General features: G+C 36.1%; 1 protein-coding gene across 1 annotated transcript in view; it reads left to right on the top strand.

The window, feature by feature from the left end:
• LOC133645849 (armadillo repeat-containing protein 10-like) overlaps positions 1-10,610 on the top strand; it is a 15,838-nt gene extending 5,228 nt beyond the window's left edge. Inside the window, exons 2-6 of the mRNA XM_062040759.1 lie at positions 1-71; positions 149-283; positions 3,804-3,980; positions 5,602-5,673; positions 9,950-10,610. The exon at positions 1-71 is cut by the window's left edge and continues 75 nt beyond it. Coding sequence (XP_061896743.1) covers positions 1-71; positions 149-283; positions 3,804-3,980; positions 5,602-5,673; positions 9,950-10,201 — 707 coding nt within the window. The 3' untranslated portion in view covers positions 10,202-10,610. The remainder of the gene's footprint in view (positions 72-148; positions 284-3,803; positions 3,981-5,601; positions 5,674-9,949) is intronic.
• Positions 10,611-19,956: the final 9,346 nt, after the last annotated feature.

The following is a 19,956-nucleotide window of genomic DNA, read 5'->3' as shown; positions in this document are numbered from 1 at the left end:
GCACGAGTCCACCCGACAGGTGTCGTCTTTTACTCACATTAGGAAACGCCGCGGCCTTTACCGTGAATCAGGTACTGGCCCTCAAAAACATCACATTCCCGACGTCATGCTGGTAATATACATGTTTACCCCCCTTGTCCCCCTATAGAACGTTATTCGTGAGTTTGAAGGGATTCCCGTCATAGGTGGCCTCCTCTCTGACCCTGCACCCGAGGTGAAAGCCCACGCTCTGAATGCTTTGAGTAATCTGTGCATGAACGTGGAAAACCAGGAGCAACTGAAGGTACACAAGCATATGTTCTGCATGCACAATGTGTCGGTCTGGTAATAACTACACTGCAAAAAGTCAGTGTTCAAAAACAAGGAAAACAAATACAAAAATTAGGGGTATTTTATATGAACTAAGCAAAATTATCTGCCAATAGAACAAGAAAATTCAGCTTGTCAAGACTTTCCAAAACAAGTCAAATTAGCTAACCTCAATGAACCCAAAAATACCTTTAAAATAAGTATATTCTCACTAATAACAAGTGCACTTTTCTTGGTAGAAAAAGAAAATATGAGACCTTTTTGCTCAATATGTTGAAAAATGTTCTTAAATGAAGTAAATGCTAGTGCCATTATCTTGACATAATGATATGCGCTCGGCATTACATTTCATAAAACCAGCAAACTTATACTAAAAACTAGGGATGTCCGATAATGGTTTTTTGCCGATATCGATATTCCGATATTGTCCAACTCTTTAATTACCGATACCGATATCAACCGATACCGATATATGCAGTCGTGGAATTAACACATTATTATGCCTAATTTGGACAACCATGTATGGTGAAGATAAGGTACTTTTTTAAAAAATAATAATAAAATAAGATAACTAAATTAAAAACATTTTCTTGAATAAAAAAGAAAGTAAAACAATATAAAAACAGTTACATAGAAACTAGTAATTAATGAAAATGAGTAAAATTAAGTGTTAAAGGTTAGTACTATTAGTGGAGCAGCAGCACGCACAATCATGTGTGCTTACGGACTGTATCCCTTGCAGACTGTATTGATATATATTGATATATAATGTAGGAACCAGAATATTGATAACAGAAAGAAATGGGGGAGGGAGGTTTTTTGGGTTGGTGCACTAATTGTAAGTGTATCTTGTGTTTTTTATGTTGATTTAATAAATAAAAAAAATAAAAATAAAAAACCGATACAGATAATTTCCGATATTACATTTTAACGCATTTATCGGCCGATAATATCGGCAGGCCGATATTATCGGACATCCCTACTAAAAACTAATTTATTGTTCTTAATGGAAAGGCAACAAGGAAACCGCCTGTTACTCTCGGGGTCTACTAGCCGCTCAGGCAAATCATATTGTCTAAAAATGCATTTTTCCATGGATAACATGACATCATCGCGTCAAGTGCGTGCTCTTTCAGTCAATTAGTGCGCATATATACAGCCCGGCCCCCGGCCCAAATTTTTTTTAATTGTAATTTTGAAGAATTTACCTGAATGTGCATGAACTATTTCTGTTCAAAATTGTTTGAAATGTTAAATGTTTAAATATTAACTTTATTAACTAGTTTACTGTACTGTGCCAACTGTACTACTATATGAGTACGTATTTTCTATTGTTTCATTGAAAATAAAACGGCAAAGTCCATTTGGCTGTCATCTGTTTTAATTATGAGACACAATTATGTCAAAATCATGATATTTTTTTTCATGCTTGAAATAAGAAATTATTACTTTAAAAAAGTAGTTTTATACTTGTGAGTAGGGATGTCCGATAATGGCTTTTTGCCAATATCCGATATTCCGATATTGTCCAACTCTTTAATTACCGATACCGATATCAACCGATACCGATATATACAGTCGTGGAATTAACACATTATTATGCCTAATTTGGACAACCAGGTATGGTGAAGATAAGGTCCTTTTAAAAAATAATAATAATAAGATAAATAAATTAAAAACATTTTCTTGAATACAAAAGAAAGTAAAACAATATAAAAACAGTTACATAGAAACTAGTAATTAATGAAAATGAGTAAAATTAACTGTTAAAGGTTAGTACTATTAGTGGACCAGCAGCACGCACAATCATGTGTGCTTACGGACTGTATCCCTTGCAGACTGTATTGATATATATTGATATATAATGTAGGAACCAGAATATTGATAACAGAAAGAAATGGGGGAGGGAGGTTTTTTGGGTTGGTGCACTAATTGTAAGTGTATCTTGTGTTTTTTATGTTGATTTAATAAAAAAAAACAAAAAAAACGATACAGATAATAAAAAAAACGATACCGATAATTTCCGATATTACATTTTAACGCATTTATCGGCCGATAATATCGGCAGGCCGATATTATCGGACATCCCTACTAAAAACTAATTTATTGTTCTTAATGGAAAGGCAACAAGGAAACCGCCTGTTACTCTCGGGGTCTACTAGCCGCTCAGGCAAATCATATTGTCTAAAAATGCATTTTTCCATGGATAACATGACATCATCGCGTCAAGTGCGTGCTCTTTCAGTCAATTAGTGCGCATATATACAGCCCGACCCCCGGCCCCAAATTTTTTTAATTGTAATTTTGAAGAATTTACCTGAATGTGCATGAACTATTTCTGTTCAAAATTGTTTGAAATGTTAAATGTTTAAATATTAACTTTATTAACTGGTTTACTGTACTGTGCCAACTGTACTACTTTATGAGTATGTATTTTCTATTGTTTCATTGAAAATAAAACAGCAAAGTCCATTTGGCTGTCATCTGTTTCAATTATGAGACACAATTATGTCAAAATCATGATATTTTTTTTCATGCTTGAAATAAGAAATTATTACTTTAAAAAAGTAGTTTTATACTTGTGAGTAGGGATGTCCGATAATGGCTTTTTGCCGATATCCGATATTCCGATATTGTCCAACTCTTTAATTACCGATACCGATATCAACCGATACCGATATCAACCGATATATGCAGTCGTGGAATTAAAACATTATTATGCCTAATTTGGACAACCATGTATGGTGAAGATAAGGTACTTTTTAAAAAAAATAATAAAATAAGATAACTAAATTAAAAACATTTTCTTGAATAAAAAAGAAAGTAAAACAATATAAAAACAGTTACATAGAAACTAGCAATGAATGAAAATGAGTAAAATTAACTGTTAAAGGTTAGTACTATTAGTGGAGCAGCAGCACGCACAATCATGTGTGCTTACGGACTGTATCCCTTGCAGACTGTATTGATATATATTGATATATAATGTAGGTACCAGAATATTAATAACAGAAAGAAACAACCCTTTTGTGTGAAGAGTGTAAATGGGGGAGGGAGTTTTTTTGGGTTGGTGCACTAATTGTAAGTATATCTTGTGTTTTTTATGTTGATTTAATTTAAAAAAAAAAAAAAAACGATACAGATAATAAAAAACCGATACCGATAATTTCCGATATTACATTTTATATTACATCTTTACTTGTGAGTGTTGATGACACAGCTTTGCAACACTTGATATTCTAGTTTCAAGCATGTTTTACTCAATATAGGTCATCAAATCTCAGCAACAAGCTGTAATATCTTACTGAGATCATTTAAGGACCAAAAACACTTAAAACAAGTAAAACACTCTAACATAAAATCTGCTTAGTGAGAAGAATTATCTTATCAGACAGAAAATGAGCAAATATCACCCTTATTTGAGATACTTCATCTTACTTAGATTTCAGTTTTTGCAGTGTAAACAGGACAAAAACCCATCTCTGTCCGTGCAGGTTTATGTGCCACAAGTGCTGGAGTTGATCGAGATGTCTTCGGTGAACTCTGACCTCCAGCTCGGCGCTCTCAGGCTGCTAACGAATCTGTCCGTCACGGACAAACACCAGTACTTGCTCAAGGACTCGGTGACTCTTTTACTCTCGCTGCTCGTGGTGTGCAATGAAACGTTACAGGTAAGCTCCTTCGCCTCTTGGTGAATGTTCTTGTGTTACGAACCCCAAAAGCAGCGAAGTCGCCACGTTGTGTAAATGGTAAATAAAAAGAGAACACAATGATTTGCAAATCCTTTTCAACTTATATTCAACTGAATAGACTGCAAAGACAAGATATTTTCACGTTCAAACTAAGAAACTCATTCACTTAGAATTTAATGGCAGCAACACATTGCAAAAAAGTTGTCACGGGGGCATTTTTACCACTGTGCTACATGGCCTTTCCTTTTAACAACACTCAGTAAAGGTTTGGGAACTGAGGAGACACATTTTTGAAGTGGAATTATTTCCCGTTCTTGCTTGATGTACAGCTTAAGTTGTTCAACAGTCTCCCTTCTCATATTTTAGCCTTCATATTGCACCACACATTTTCAATGGGAGACAGGTCTGGACTACAGGCAGGCCAGTCTAGTACCCGCACTCTTTTATTATGAAGCCACGTTGATGTAACACGTGGCTTGGCATTGTCTTGCTGAAATAAGCAGGGGCGTCCATGATAACGTTGCTTGGATGGCAACATATGTTGCTCCAAAACCTGTATGTACCTTTCAGCATTAATGGTGCCTTCACAGATGTGTAAGTTACCCATGTCTTGGGCACTAATACACCCCCATACCATCACAGATACTGGCTTTTAAAATGTGTGCCTAGAACAATCCGGATGGTTCTTTTCCTCTTCTTTCCGGAGGACACGACATCCACAGTTTCCAAAAACAATTTGAAATGTGGACTCGTCAGACCACAGAACACTTATCCACTTTGCATCAGTCCATCTTAGATGAGCTCGGGCCCAGCGAAGCCGGCGGCGTTTCTGGGTGTTGTTGATAAATGGCGTCCGCTTTGCATAGTAGAGTTTTAACTTGCACTTACAGATGTAGCGACCGACTGTAGTTACTGACAGTGGTTTTCTGAAGTGTTCCTGAGCCCATTGTGGTGATATCCTTTACATACTGATGTCGCTTTGTGATGCGGTACCGCCTGAGGGAACAAAGGTCTGTAATATCATGGCTTACGTGCAGTGATTTCTCCAGATTCTCTGAACCTTTTGATGATATTACGGAGCGTAGATGGTGAAATCCCTAAATTCCTTGCAATAGCTGGTTGATAAATGTTGTTCTTAAACAATTTGCTCAGGCATTTGTTGACAAAGTGGTGACCCTCGCCCCGTCCTTGTTTGTGAACGACTGAGCATTTCATGGAAGCTGCTTTTATACCCAATCATGGCACCCACCTGTTCCCAATGAGCCCGTTCACCTGTGGGATGTTCCAAATAAGTGTTTGACGAGCATTCCTCCACTTTCTCAGTCTTTTTTGCTACTTGTGCCAGCTTTTTTGAAACATGTTGCAGGCATCAAATTCCAAATGAGCTAATATTTGCAAAAAATAACAACGTTTTCCAGTTCGAATGTTAAATATCTTGTCTTTGCAGTCTATTCCATTGAATATAAGTTGAAAAGGATTTGCAAATCATTGTATTCTCTTTTTATTTACCATTTACACAACGTGACAACTTCACTCCTTTTGGGGTTTGTATTATTTATCGATTTTTGTTCAATAACCTTGAAAAAACGCTTTGTTTCAGGTTCAGACCTTAAAAGTGCTGGTGAATTTGTCGTCTAATCCAGACATGATGGATGATATCGTTCAGGCTCAGGTAAGCGGGTTGATTTTAGGATGCACTCACATAGCACCTAAAGCGCGATACAGTTAGTTAGTTTGAGCGCACTGGATTGTGTTTACCCCCTTTTTGGCCCAACACACACATACTAGGACCAAAATTGTTAAATCCTTACATAAACGGCGTTTGTAAAGTTACAAAATATTTCAAGTTACCGTATTTTCCGACCATAGTGGCCCTCTGAGGGCAACCATAACTGCGATGTGGCCCTCAATGAAAACGGGTTTGAAACCCCTGCTCTATATATATACATGTACACTATATTGCCAAAAGTATTTGGCCACCCATCCAAATGATGAGAATCAGGTGTATAAAATCAAGCACTTGGGTATGGAGACTGTTTCTACAAACATTTGTGAAAGAATGGGCCGCTCTCAGTGATTTCCAGCGTGGAACTGTCACAGGATGCCACCTGTGCAACAAATCCAGTCGTGAAATTTCCTCGCTCCTAAATATTCCAAAGTCAACTGTGGGCTTTATTATAAGAAAATGGAAGAGTTTGGGAACAACAGCAACTCAGCCACCAAGTGGTAGGCCACGTAAACTGACAGAGAGGTCAGCATAGTGCAAAGACTTTCTGCACAGTCAGTTGCTAAAGAGCTCCAAACGTCATGTGACCTTCCAATTAGCCCACGTACAGTACGCAGAGAGCTCCGTGGAATGGGTTTCCATGGCCGAGCAGCTGCGTCTAAGCCATGCATCACCAAGTCCAATGCAAAGCGTCGGATGCAGTGGTGCAGGGGTCACCAACCTTTTTGAAAGCAAGAGCTACTTCTTGGGTACTGGTTAATGCGAAGGGCTACCAGTTTGATACACACTTAAATAAATTGCCAGAAATAGCCAATTTGCTCAATTTACCTTTAACTCTATGTTATTATTAATAATTAATGATATTTACACTTAATTGAACGGTTTAAAAGAGGAGAAAACACGAAAAAAAATTACAATTAAATTTTGAAACCGTTTATCTTCAATTTCGACTCTTTAAAATTCAAAATTCAACCGAAAAAAAGAAGAGGAAAACTAGCTAATTCGAATCTTTTTGAAAAAATAAAAAAAATAATTTATGGAACATGATTAGTAATTTTTCCTGATTAAGATTCATTTTAGGATTTTGATGACATGTTTTAAATAGGTTAAAATCCAATCTACACTTTGTTAGAATATATAACAAATTGGACCAAGCTATATTTCTAACAAAGACAAATCATTATTTCTTATAGATTTTACAAAACAAAAATTTTAAAAGAAATTCAATAGACTTAAATGTGATTCTACAGATTTTCTAGATTTGCCAGAATAATTTTTTTAAAATTTTAATCATAATAAGTTTGAAAAAATATTTCACAAATATTCTTCGTCGAAAAAACAGAAGCTAAAATGAAGAATTAAATTAAAATTTATTGATAATTCTTTACAATAAAAACAATAAATTTACTTGAACATTGATTTAAATTGTCAGGACGAAGAGGAAGGAATTTAAAAGGTAAAAAGGTATATGTGTTTAAAAATCCTAAAATCAATTTTAAGGTTGTATTTTTTTCTCTAAAATTGTCTTTCTGAAAGTTATAGGAAGCAAAGTAAAAAAATTAATGAATTTATTTAAACAAGTGAAGACCAAGTCTTTAAAATATTTTCTTGGATTTTCAAATTCTGTTTGAGTTTTGTCTCTCTTAGAATTAAAAATGTCGAGCAAAGCGAGACCAGCTTGCTAGTAAATAAAAAAAAATTAAAAAATAGAGGCAGCTCACTGGTAAGTGCTGCTATTTGAGCTATTTTTAGAACAGGCCAGCGGGCTACTCATCTGGTCCTTATGGGCTACCTGGTGCCCGCGGGCACCGCGTTGGTGACCCCTGCAGTGGTGTAAAGCACGTCGCCACTGGACTCTAGACCAGACTCTGGAGTGACGAATCACGCTTTTCCATCTGGCAATCTGATGGACCAGTCTGGGTTTGGAGGTTGCCAGGAGAACGCTACATTTCGGACTGCATTGTGCCGGGCGTGAAATGAAAGGAGGAATTATGGTGTGGGGGTTGATTTTCAGGAGTTGGGTTTGGTCCCTTAGTTCCAGTGAAAGGAACTTTGAATGCTCCAGTATACCAAAACATTTTGGACAATTCCATGCTCCCAACCTTGCGGGAACAGTTCCAACATGACTGTGCACCAGTGCATAAAGCAAGGTCCATAGAGACATGGATGACAGAGTCTGGTGTAGGATGAACTTGACTGGCCTGCACAGAGTCCTGACCTGAAGCCGATAGAACACCTTTGGTATGAATTAGAACGGACAGCTAATATGGACACTTTTATCACGTGTTGACTTCATTATAAGACTTATATAAGGCTTTACATTTTTTGCGGCTCCAGACAGATTTATTTTTGTATTTTTAGTCCAATATGGCTCTTTCAACATTTTGGGTTGCCGACCCCTGCACTAATGGATACTATTCAGTGTTTCCCATAAACTGCCAAGATACCTGTGGCTATGGGCGTGGTCACCATGACGTCATTGAGTAATTTGCATAATTTATTACAATGATATGATTTTCTCTAAAAAGGCTAAAAAAATGTATACTTACAAATTAATAACAACAGTTTTGTTTTAAACGTCCATCCATCCATTTTACAATATAATTACAACACTTTATGTACATATTTATATACAGATTTGAACAATAAGTTATTCACTGAAATATATTTATTAATTGTGGTTCTTACAAAAAATATATCTTATAAAATATAAAAGCTAAAATGTCTCTTAAAGCTCTGCTCCTTTAATTAGTGCATACTAAATAATTTAACTTTAGCCTACTACTACAACCATATTATTTACCAGCAACATAAAGTGAAACAGAGGCAGAGGTGTCCTGCCACAGTCAGTAACAAATAAACAAAACAGTAGTGGTCATATACAAATAAGGCAACAAGAGAAGTATCCTACACTTCTCTTTTGTAAAGTAAATCTGAACAGCCTATATGGGCATCTACATCAACTATATGATTTGCCTGAGAAGCTGGACAGGACAAAATAAATAAATTAATTAATGTTTGTTTTTTTTTAAATTGTGGCGGACGTAATTCTTTTGTGGCGGGCCGCCACAAATAAATGAATGTGTGGGAAACACTGCTATTAAAGTTTAAAAGGCATGCAATTTCAAGCAGGACATATATATTTTTTGGTGGAGGAGGAATTATGGTGTGGGGTCGTTTTTCAGGAGTTAGTTCCAGTGAAAGGAACTTTGAATGCTCCAAGATACCAAAACATTTTGGACAATTCCATGCTCCCAACCTTGTGGGAACAGTTTGGAGCGGGCCATAAAGACATGGATGACAGAGTCTGGTGTGGATGGACTTGACTGGCCTGCACAGAGTCCTGACCTGAACCCAATAGAACAGTGGTCCCCAACCTTTTTGTAGCTGGGGACCGGTCAACGCTTGAAAATTTGTCCCACGGACCGGGGGGGGGGATTTATTTTTATTTGTATTATTATTATTTTTTTTTTTTTTTTTTTTTTCCCATAAAGAAATACAATCATGTGTGCTTACGGACTGTATCCCTGCAGACTGTATTGATCTATATTGACATACACATACACAATATGTATATATTGTGTTTTTTTATGTTGATTTAATTTTAAAAAAAAATGTTTTAATTTTTTTTAAAAACATTTTTATTTCTTGTGCGGCCCGGTACCAATCGGTCCGGTGGTTGGGGACCACTGCAATAGAACACCTTTTGGATGAGTTAGAACGGAGACTGAGAGCCCGGCCACCAACACTTCGTGACCTCACCAATGCGCTTTTGGAAGAATGGTGGAAAATTCCTATAAACACACTCCGCAACCTTGTGGACAGCCTTCCCAGAAGAGTTGAAGCTGTAATAGCTGCAAAAGGTCATATTGAACCCTATGGGTTAGGAATGGGATGGCACTTCCAAGTTCATATGTGAGTCAAGGCAGGTGGCTGAATATTTATGGCAATATAGATATATATAGTGCATCCAGCACCCACTAGGTGGCAGTAGAGTTAAATAGCTTTCATCCTCCATACAGAAAGTGAGTTTTTTTGTCAAAAATACTGCAATTTGTCATTATTCCTCTCACTCATGAATCATAGCTCATAAAACTACCACAACTTGCACAAACAAGCTTTTTCAAGTCCGCTTATTTGATTGCATGTATTTAAAAAATGTGTAACATGTCACTTTGTAGCCGCTAATATTGACTGTGTTCCTGTGTGCTTTGGCCCCCAGGCGCCAGCTTCCGTCATGCTGCTCTTTGACGTGCAAACAGCCTCGGCGGTGCTCCTGCGGCTGCTGACGTTCGCCGGCAACCTGAAGGCCTGGAGGCCGTCCGCCCAGGTGGCCGACCAGCTGCGGCGGAAGCAGGACTGCCTCTTCCGGGTGATGCTGGACGAGTCGTCGCAGCTCCACGGCCGACTGGTTGAGCTGCTGTCACACCCCGACAAGGAGCTCCAAGCACAGGTGGCCCGTGTATTGACGTAGACCTTTTTTTGTTTTGTTTTGATGATGCATCGCCAAAGTCATCAACCTAATATTTTTGCAATGAAGTGAGAAGAAGAAGCAACTATTTGCACCAGCAGTCACCTGACACATTTTCCTTGATTGGAACACTTTTTACTGCATCATTCTTTACTGCCCTTTTGAAAAAATATTTTGAAAGAAGCGGATCTTGTTTGTCAAAGAGTGGCAGGACCTCCTCGTTGTTGCCAAAGAAGTATTAGGGCCATGCTGTAGGAAAACAAGTACAACTAGGAGACAAATAAGACATTAAAATAAAATCCTTATTTTTTTTTAATAAAAGGGAAGAATAACCAGACAAAGTCATCATTTACTCTCTTTCAGAAAACAGCAATATATTAATACTATAAATATTTGTGGAGAACATTTCACTTTATGTTTGTATAACACTAATGTTTTCATTTTAATGCATTGATACGTTTATGATTAAAATATTATGACTTGCTGTAAAATTATATATTTTTTACATATGCCCTTTATTCTCGAACAATTTCAAGTATTTTTCTAGCACTACAAGTTAATTGCAGTTACATAAGTATATAATATTCAAATATAAATATACACTGTAATACGTTTTTAGTAAAATTAGATGTTTTTTAAATTATTTTATCAATCTGTTAAGACACATTTTCTTCTGTTAAGTTAAATAAAAAAATATGAAATGATAATTATATACGGTATATATATATATATATATATATATATATATATATATATATATATATATATATATATATACGTGTGTGTGTGTATATATATATATATATATATATATATATATACATATATATGTATATACACATACATACATATATATATATATATACACATACATACATACTGTACATATGTATACATATATATGTATATATGTACATACTGTACATATATACATATATATGTATATGTATGTATGTTTATATATATATGTATGTATATATACATACATACACACATATATATATATATATATATATATATATATATATATATATATATATATATATATATATATATATATATATATATATATATATATATATATATATATATATATATATATATATATATATATTACATACTTACACACATATGTATGTATGTGTATATATTAGGGCTGCAACTAACGATTAATTTGATAATCGATTAATCTGTCGATTATTACTTCGATTGATCGATTAATAATCGGATAAACGAGACAAACTACATTTCTATCCTTTCCAGCATTTTATTTTAAAAAAAAAAACAGCATACTGGCACCATACTTATTTTGATTGTTTCTCAGCTGTTTGTAAATGTTGCAGTTTATAAATAAAGATTTATTTTAAAAAATATATATATATTATTTTATTTTTTTTAAAGCCTCTGCGCATGCGCATAACATAGATCCAACGAATCGATGACTAAATTAATCGGCAACTATTTTTATAATCGAATTTAATCGATTAGTTGTTGCAGCCCTAGTATATATATATATGTACAGTATATGTGTATCAATAGTAGTATTAACAAGTTTGAGTAAAATGTATTTTCTTGAGTTAATACTTATTCAATATGGAAAAATGTGACCGATAAAAATTAGTCGATAAATGTCAATTATATGATATTATAATTATACAGTGTATAACTTTTATTTTGGTGACTTGTTATGGTTAACTTGAATTGTTAAATTTTTAGTTCTGAAAGATTGCAGGGTTTTTTAAATTTTAATATAAATTAATAGAAAATAATTATTGTAATATTATAATTTCAGTCTCCTATAACAAATTTTCCTCATATTACAACTTCATTCTTATGATATTTGATTTTTTTCCCCATCATGAAAAATCTCATTTTATGATTGTAAATTCAAGCGTTCCCTCTTTTATTATGTTTTCTCATCCTGTTGCAACTTTAATCTTATAGTATTACGAACACTAAATTATTCTTGTAACGTCTATTTTTCTCGGTGTGGCCCTAAAGATGTTCCAAAAGCATGTTTTTGTGACTTTTTATGCTGCGAGCCCCAAGGACGCCAACAAAAGGATGCATTGTAGCTCAAGTCCTTACCCAACTATTTATTCTATTCCTTCTTTCTCAAAGCCTGCCTTCCTGTAACAAAAGGACATGAAGAACATGTTGAGCTACAGTCGTGGTCAAAAGTGTACATACACTTGTAAAGAACATCATGTCATGGCTGTCTTGAGTTTCCAATCATTTCTACAACTCTTATTTTTTGTGATAGAGTGATTGGAGCACATACTTGTTGGTCACAAAAAAACATTCATGAAGTTTGCTTCTTTTATGAATGTATTATGGGTCTACTGAAAATGTGCTGGGTCAAAAGTATACATACAGCAATGTTAATATTTGCTTACATGTCCCTTGGCAAGTTTCACTGCAATAAGGCGCTTTTGGTAGCCATCCACAAGCTTCTGCTTGAATTTTTGACCACAAAATTGGTGCAGCTCAGCTAAATGTGTTGCTTTTCTGACATGGACTTGTTTCTTCAGCATTGTCCACACCTTTAAGTCAGGACTTTGGGAAGGCCATTCTAAAACCTTCATTCTAGCCTGATTTAGCCATTCCTTTACCACTTTTGAGGTGTGTTTGGGATCATTGTCCTGTTGGAACACCCAACTGCACCCAAGACCCAACCTCCGGGCTGATGATTTTAGCTTGTCCTGAAGAATTTGGAGGTAATCCTCCTTTTTCATTGTCCCATTTACTCTCTGTAAAGCACCAGTTCCACTGGCAACAAAACAGGCCCAGAGCATAATACTACCACCACCATGCTTGACGGTAGGAATTGGTGTTCCTGGGATTAAAGGCCTCACCTTCTCTCCTCCAAACATATTGCTGGGTATTGTGGCCAAACAGCTCCATTTTTGTTTCATCTGACACCACACGGACAAAGGTAAGACCTTCTGGAGGAAAGTTCTGTGGTCAGATGAAACAAAAATTGAGCTTTTTGGCCACAATACCCAGCAATATGTTTGGAGGAGAAAAGGTGAGGCCTTTAATCCCAGTAACACCATGCCTACCGTCAAGCATGTTGGTGGTAGTATTATGCTCTGGGCCTGTTTTGCTGCCAATGGAACTGCTGCTTTACAGAAAGTAAATGGGACAATGAAAAAGGAGGATTACCTCCAAATTCTTCAAGACAAGCTAAAATCATCAGCCCGGAGGTTGGGTCTTGGGCGCAGTTGGGTGTTCCAACAGGACGATGACCCCAAACACACGTCAAAAGTGGTAAAGGAATGGCTAAATCAGGCTAGAATGAAGGTTTTAGAGTGGCCTTCCCAAAGTCCTGACTTAAACGTGTGGACAATGCTGAAGAAACAAGTCCATGTCAGAAAACCAACACATTTAGCTGAACTGCACCAATTTTGTCAAGAGGAGTGGTCAAAAATTCAAGCAGAAGCTTTTGGATGGCGGTATTATAATGAAAGTCGTAATTTTACTCAACGCCAGTCAAAATTTGACAAGAAAAACGGACCATTTGTGCAATATTATGATAAAAGTTCGAATTTTACAAGAAAAGCTTAAAATTTGGGCAATTTTATGAAAAGAGTCGCAATTTTACTCGACAAGTCACAATTTTATAAGAAAACTAACATTTTGGCAATGTTATAATAATAATCGGAAATTTTACTTGGCAAAATGACGACAAAAGTCATGATTCTACTCAAAAAGGTTTACTTTTGTATGCACATTAAATCAACAAAAAAATCCTGACTTTGGAGCAATGTTCACGGATTCTCGTATTTGTCTCTCTATCCCAGGGGTCACTAACGCGGTGCCCGCGGGCACCAGGTAGCCCGTAAGGACCAGATGAGTAGCCCGCTGGCCTGTTCTAAAAATAGCTCAAATAGCAGCACTTACCAGTGAGCTGCCTCTATTTTTTAAATTGTATTTATTTACTAGCAAGCTGGTCTCGCTTTGCTCGACATTTTTAATTCTAAGAGAGACAAAACTCAAATAGAATTTGAAAATCCAAGAGAATATTTTAAAGACTTGGTCTTCACTTGTTTAAATAAATTCATTTATTTCTTTACTTTGCTTCTTATAACTTTCAGAAAGACAATTTTAAAGAAAAATACAACCTTAAAAATGATTTTAGGATTTTAAAACACATATACCTATGCAATGCCAGGCTTCCCACTAACTGACATAGAAACAGATAACAGATTTGGTGTCCAGTTCCAAGTGTGACATGATTTATTTAAAAATTTTAGAGTTGACTTTTGTATTTTACATGAGTTATTTGTACAAACATGGTGCAAAGTAATTCATGATTTGTTAAAAAATGTTAGTGGCTAGCTAGTTAAAATGGGATATTGTGATTTCACAAGACTGTCTTAGAAGTGATCATTTGAAAATGTTCAATTTGAAAAATGTGCACTTAGAGAAAATATAAAAATAAAGTGTTGCATATTGATATTTATCTGTTTCTATATATATTTATTGTGAGAAATCATTAAGATGATCAGTGTTTCCACAAAGATAAATATCATTAATTATTAATAATAACACAGAGTTAAAGCTAAATTGAGCAAATTGGCTGTTTCTGGCAATTTATTTAAGTGTGTATCAGTACCTAAGAAGTAGCTCTTGGTTTCAAAAAGGTTGGTGACCCCTGCTCTATCCGATCCAATGGTTCTCTGTATTGGGACCAGGATTTATGTCCTGATTTTGGTCCTAACTTGTGTTAGGATGGCTACCAAAAGCGCCTTATTGCAGTGAAACTTGCCGAGGGACATGTAAGCAAATATTAACATTGCTGTATGTATACTTTTGACCCAGCACATTTTCAGTAGACCCATAATAAATTCATAAAAGAAGCAAACTTCATGAATGTTTTTGTGACCAACAAGTATGTGCTCCAATCACTACATCACGATAAAATAAGCGTTGTAGAAATGATTGGAAACTCAAGACAGCCATGACATGATGTTCTTTACAAGTGTATGTACACTTTTGACCACCACTGTACGTGTGGTGTTAAAGGTGGTCCTGTGATTTGAAGAGAGCATTTGGTAGATGACAGCAGTGTTACTTCCAAGTCTCATTATCTACTTACTTTAATGCGGCAGATTGTACCGTGACACATCCACACGGACCCATCTGCTGCACGTTTATGTTTTCTAATACCTCTCAGGCGATGTTGCTTACCTAAATTCACCAAAGTTATTTTTTTATTTATTTATGCAGTTTTCTTTAAATGAGATTTTGCTTAAAAACTTCAAGGCCAGTATGTGTGTTTGTGTCTTCTGCCTACTGAAGTGAATGCACTACCAGGCTTTTCCCTGGCTCAAATTGAGGCAGAGGTGGTACGCCAGAATTTTAGTTGTTTTTTTCAATTTACAGTAATATGCTGTAAAGAACAACGTAAAATGTATTGTCATTTTCATTAATTTGATGGGTAGTTTGCTGTAAAATCACAAGTCAAGCAGATATTTAAGTATTTATTTTATTTAGACAAAATTTCTTTGGAAAGTATGATAATATCATGTAATATTTGGCTCCTGGAGCTTTTTCAAAAATGTGTGAAAATACAAAAAAAAAAAGGGGGGGGGAATATACAGTATTTTTGTTTTAATATGGTTTCTGTAGGGGGACAACATGACACAAACCTCCCTAATTGTTAGAAATCCCACTGTTCATATTAAACATGCTTCACTGATGGCAGTATTTGGCGAGCGCCGTTTTGTCCCACTAATTTTGTCGGTCCTTGAACTCACCGTAGTTTGTTTACATGTACAACTTTCCTTCTTTTTTCTCTCATTTTGTCCACCTAACGTTTTATGCTGTGCGTGAATGCACAAAGGTAAACCCTGTTGATGTTATTGACTTGTGTCAATAACATCAAGCATATTTGGTCAGTGCGTGACTGCAAGCTAATCGATGCTAACATGCTATTTAGGCTAGCTTTATGTACGTATTGCATCATTATGCCTCACTTGTAGCTATATTTGAGTTCTTTCAATTTCCTTTACTTATGTCCTCTGTGTATTTAATTGATATTTGCATGTCTCATGACACATTTCAGTGAGTTGCTTGTGTGCCATGTTGTTCCAGACCACAGGAAACATAACCCAGCTTGCATAGATTGTTATAAATCCAGTAATATGCTGTAAAGAACAACGTAAAATGTATTGTCATTTTGATTAATTTGATGGGTAGTTTGCTTCTAAAATCACAAGTTAAGTAGTTATTTTTATTTAGACAAAAAAATGTTTGGAAAGTATGATAATATACTGTAATATTTGTTGCACTAGGCCCGAGCTTTTTCAAAAATGTGTGAAAATACAAAAAAAGGGGGGAGGAATATACAGTATTTTTGTTTTAATATGGTTTCTGTAGGGGGACAACATGACACAAACCTCCCTAATTGTTAGAAATCCCACTGTTCATATTAAACATGCTTCACTGATGGCAGTATTGGCGAGCGCCGTTTTGTCCTACTAATTTTGGCGGTCCTTGAACTCACCGTAGTTTGCTTACATGTACAACTTTCCTTTTTTTTCCCCCTCATTTTGTCCACCAAACGTTTTATGCTGTGCGCGAATGCACAAAAGTGAGCTTTGTTGATGTTATTGACTTGTTGGAGTGCTAATCAAGCATATTTGGTCAGTGCGTGACTGCAAGCTAATTGATGCTACTGACATGCTATTTAGGCTAGCTTTATGTACGTATTGCATCATTATGCCTCACTTGTAGCTATATTTGAGTTCATTTAATTTCCTTTACTTATGTCCTCTTTGTATTTAATTGATATTTGCATGTCTCATGACACATTTCAGTTAGTTGTTTGTGTGCCATGTTGTTCCAGACCACAGGAAACATAACCCAGCTTGCATAGACTGTTATAAATCCAGTAATATGCTGTAAAGAACAACGTGAAAATGTATTGTCATTTTGATTAATTTGATGGATAGTTTGCTGTAAAATCACAAGTCAAGCAGATATTTAAGTAGTTATTTTTATTTAGACAAAAAAATGTTTGGAAAGTATGATAATGTAATATTTGTTGCACTAGGCCCGAGCTTTTTCAAAAATGTGTGAAAGTACAAAAAGGAGGGGGGATATATTTTTGTTTTAATATGGTTTCTGTAGGGGGACAACATGACACAAACCTCCCTAATTGTTAGAAATCCCACTGTTCATATTAAACATGCTTCACTGATGGCAGTATTTGGCGAGCGCCGTTTTGTCCTACTAATTTTGGCGGTCCTTGAACTCACCGTAGTTTGTTTACATGTACAACTTTCCTTCTTTTTTTCCCTCATTTTGTCCACCAAACGTTTTATGCTGTGAGCGAATGCACAAAGGTAAACCTTGTTGATGTTACTGACTTGTGTCAATAACATCAAGCATATTTGGTCAGTGCGTGACTGCAAGCTAATCGATGCTAACATGCTATTTAGGCTAGCTTTATGTACGTATTGCATCATTATGCCTCACTTGTAGGTATATTTGAGTTCTTTCAATTTCCTTTACTTATGTCCTCTGTGTATTTAATTAATATTTGCATGTCTCATGACACATTTCAGTGAGTTGCTTGTGTGCCATGTTGTTCCAGACCACAGGAAACATAACCCAGCTTGCATAGATTGTTATAAATCCATTAGAAGAAGACAGCCCACCATTTCCTTTAACTTGGACACACACGTCTATACTTTTGGCCATTCTAAGCCAGTCTTTTAGAGGACTTATCTTGTGTTTTACTAATGTTTTCCAATGTTGTAAAAATGTGTAGAATAAATATTACATTTCAACATTTCTGTCAACGAAGATTTGTGTCAGCCTGCGACACAGTCATTTTGATAGTAGGCTGTTATTATAACACAGACAGATTTATTTTTGTATTTTTGGTCCAATATGACTCTTTCAACATTTTGGGTTGCCGACCCCTGCACTAATGGATACTATTAAAGTTTAAAAGGCATGCAATTTCAAGCAGGTACATATATTTTTTTGGTGGAGGAGGAATTATTGTGTGGGGTCGTTTTTTAGGAGTTAGTTCAAGTGAAAGGAACTTTGAATGCTCCAAGATACCAAAACATTTTTGGACAATTTCATGCTCCCAATCTTGTGGGAACAGTTTGGAACGGGCCATAAAGACATGGATGACAGAGTCTGGTGTGGATGGACTTGACTGGCCTGCACAGAGTCCTGACCTGAACCGGATAGAACACCTTTTGGGATGAATTAGAACGAAGAATGAGAGCCAGGCCTTCTCCACCAACATCAGTGTGTGACCTCACCAATGCGCTTTTGGAAGAATGGTGGAAAATTCCTATTAAACACACTCCGCAACCTTGTGGACAGCCTTCCCAGAAGAGTTGAAGCTGTAATAGCTGCAAAAGGTCATATTGAACCCTATGGGTTAGGAATGGGATGGCACTTCCAAGCTCATATGTGAGTCAAGGCAGGTAATATAGCGTGTGTGTCAAACTGGAGGCCCAAAATGTCCTCGTGTTGTCACCACCATGAATGATTACATTTTAACTGTTCATTTCTCTGCTCTGTTCCACCTGGACTTTTGACTTTCCTCCTCGCCAGATCGCTTTTTAAAAAACTAGTTTTGCCTGCCATATCTGCGACGCTAAAAAACATAAACGTTACTCTGACACGGAGGAAACTTTTTTTTTAAAAATAAACACGACATGCTTGTAATGCTTTCTTTTAGTTGAGTCAATCTGTACCGTCATGAAACTCTACCTGATCCTAAGCAAACTTCTAATCAATTATTCAATCAATCCATCTATTATAATTAGTCAGAAAAGGTTGGAAAGGAAGCTAACACTACTAGCGGTGTTCACTTACCAGAGACAAAATGTTCACAGCACAGTCTGGAGTGTTCTATAAAAGTCCAGTGATGCCTCTGTATCATGCTCCGTATGGCACAAATCCACTTGTTAGGGCGGTCAGTGTTATGCACCAAGTAGCGGGAAAAAACACCATTCCATATGTATTCACAGCGCTTTGCTTTACCCACATTTTGTTATGTTACAGCCTTATTCCAAAATAGACTCCATTGCATTTTTGTCCTCAAAATTCCGCCTCTCCAAATCTGTAGGAACATCTCAAGGATGATCAGTTAAAACAGGAAGCCTCTGAGCTCACATTTGAGCTTCATGTCAAAGGCTGTGAATACTTACGTACAACCCCCAAACCCAGTGAAGTTATCACGTTGTGTAAATGGTAAATAAAAACAATACAATGATTTGCAAATCCTTTTCAACTTATATTCAATTGAATAGACTGCAAAGACAAGATATTTCATGTTCACACTGAGAAACTTTGTTATTTTTGGCAAATATTAGCTCATTTGGAATTTGATGCCCGGCAACATGTTTCAAAAAAGCTGGCACGAGTGGCAAAAAAGACTGATAAAGTTGAGGAATGCTCATCAAACACTTATTTGGAACATCCCACTGGTGAACGGGCTAATTGGGAACAGGTGGGTGCCATGATTGGGTATAAAAAGCAGCTTCCATGAAATGCTCAGTCGTTCGCAAACAAGGACGGGGCGAGGGTCACCACTTTGTCAACAAATGTGTGAGCAAATTGTTTAAGAACAACATTTCTCAACCAGCTATTTCAAGGAATTTAGGGATTTCACCGTCTACGGTCTGTAATATCATCAAAAGGTTCAGAGAATCTGGAGAAATCACTGAATGCCCGTGACCTTGGATCCCTCAGGTGGTACTGCATCAAAAAGCGACATCAGT

Source organism: Entelurus aequoreus, linkage group LG03 (genome assembly GCF_033978785.1).
Source record: "Entelurus aequoreus isolate RoL-2023_Sb linkage group LG03, RoL_Eaeq_v1.1, whole genome shotgun sequence".
Classification (NCBI taxonomy): domain Eukaryota; kingdom Metazoa; phylum Chordata; class Actinopteri; order Syngnathiformes; family Syngnathidae; genus Entelurus; species Entelurus aequoreus.
The sequence above is the reverse complement of the archived record's forward strand: the minus strand, read 5'-3'. Positions and strand labels throughout refer to the sequence as shown.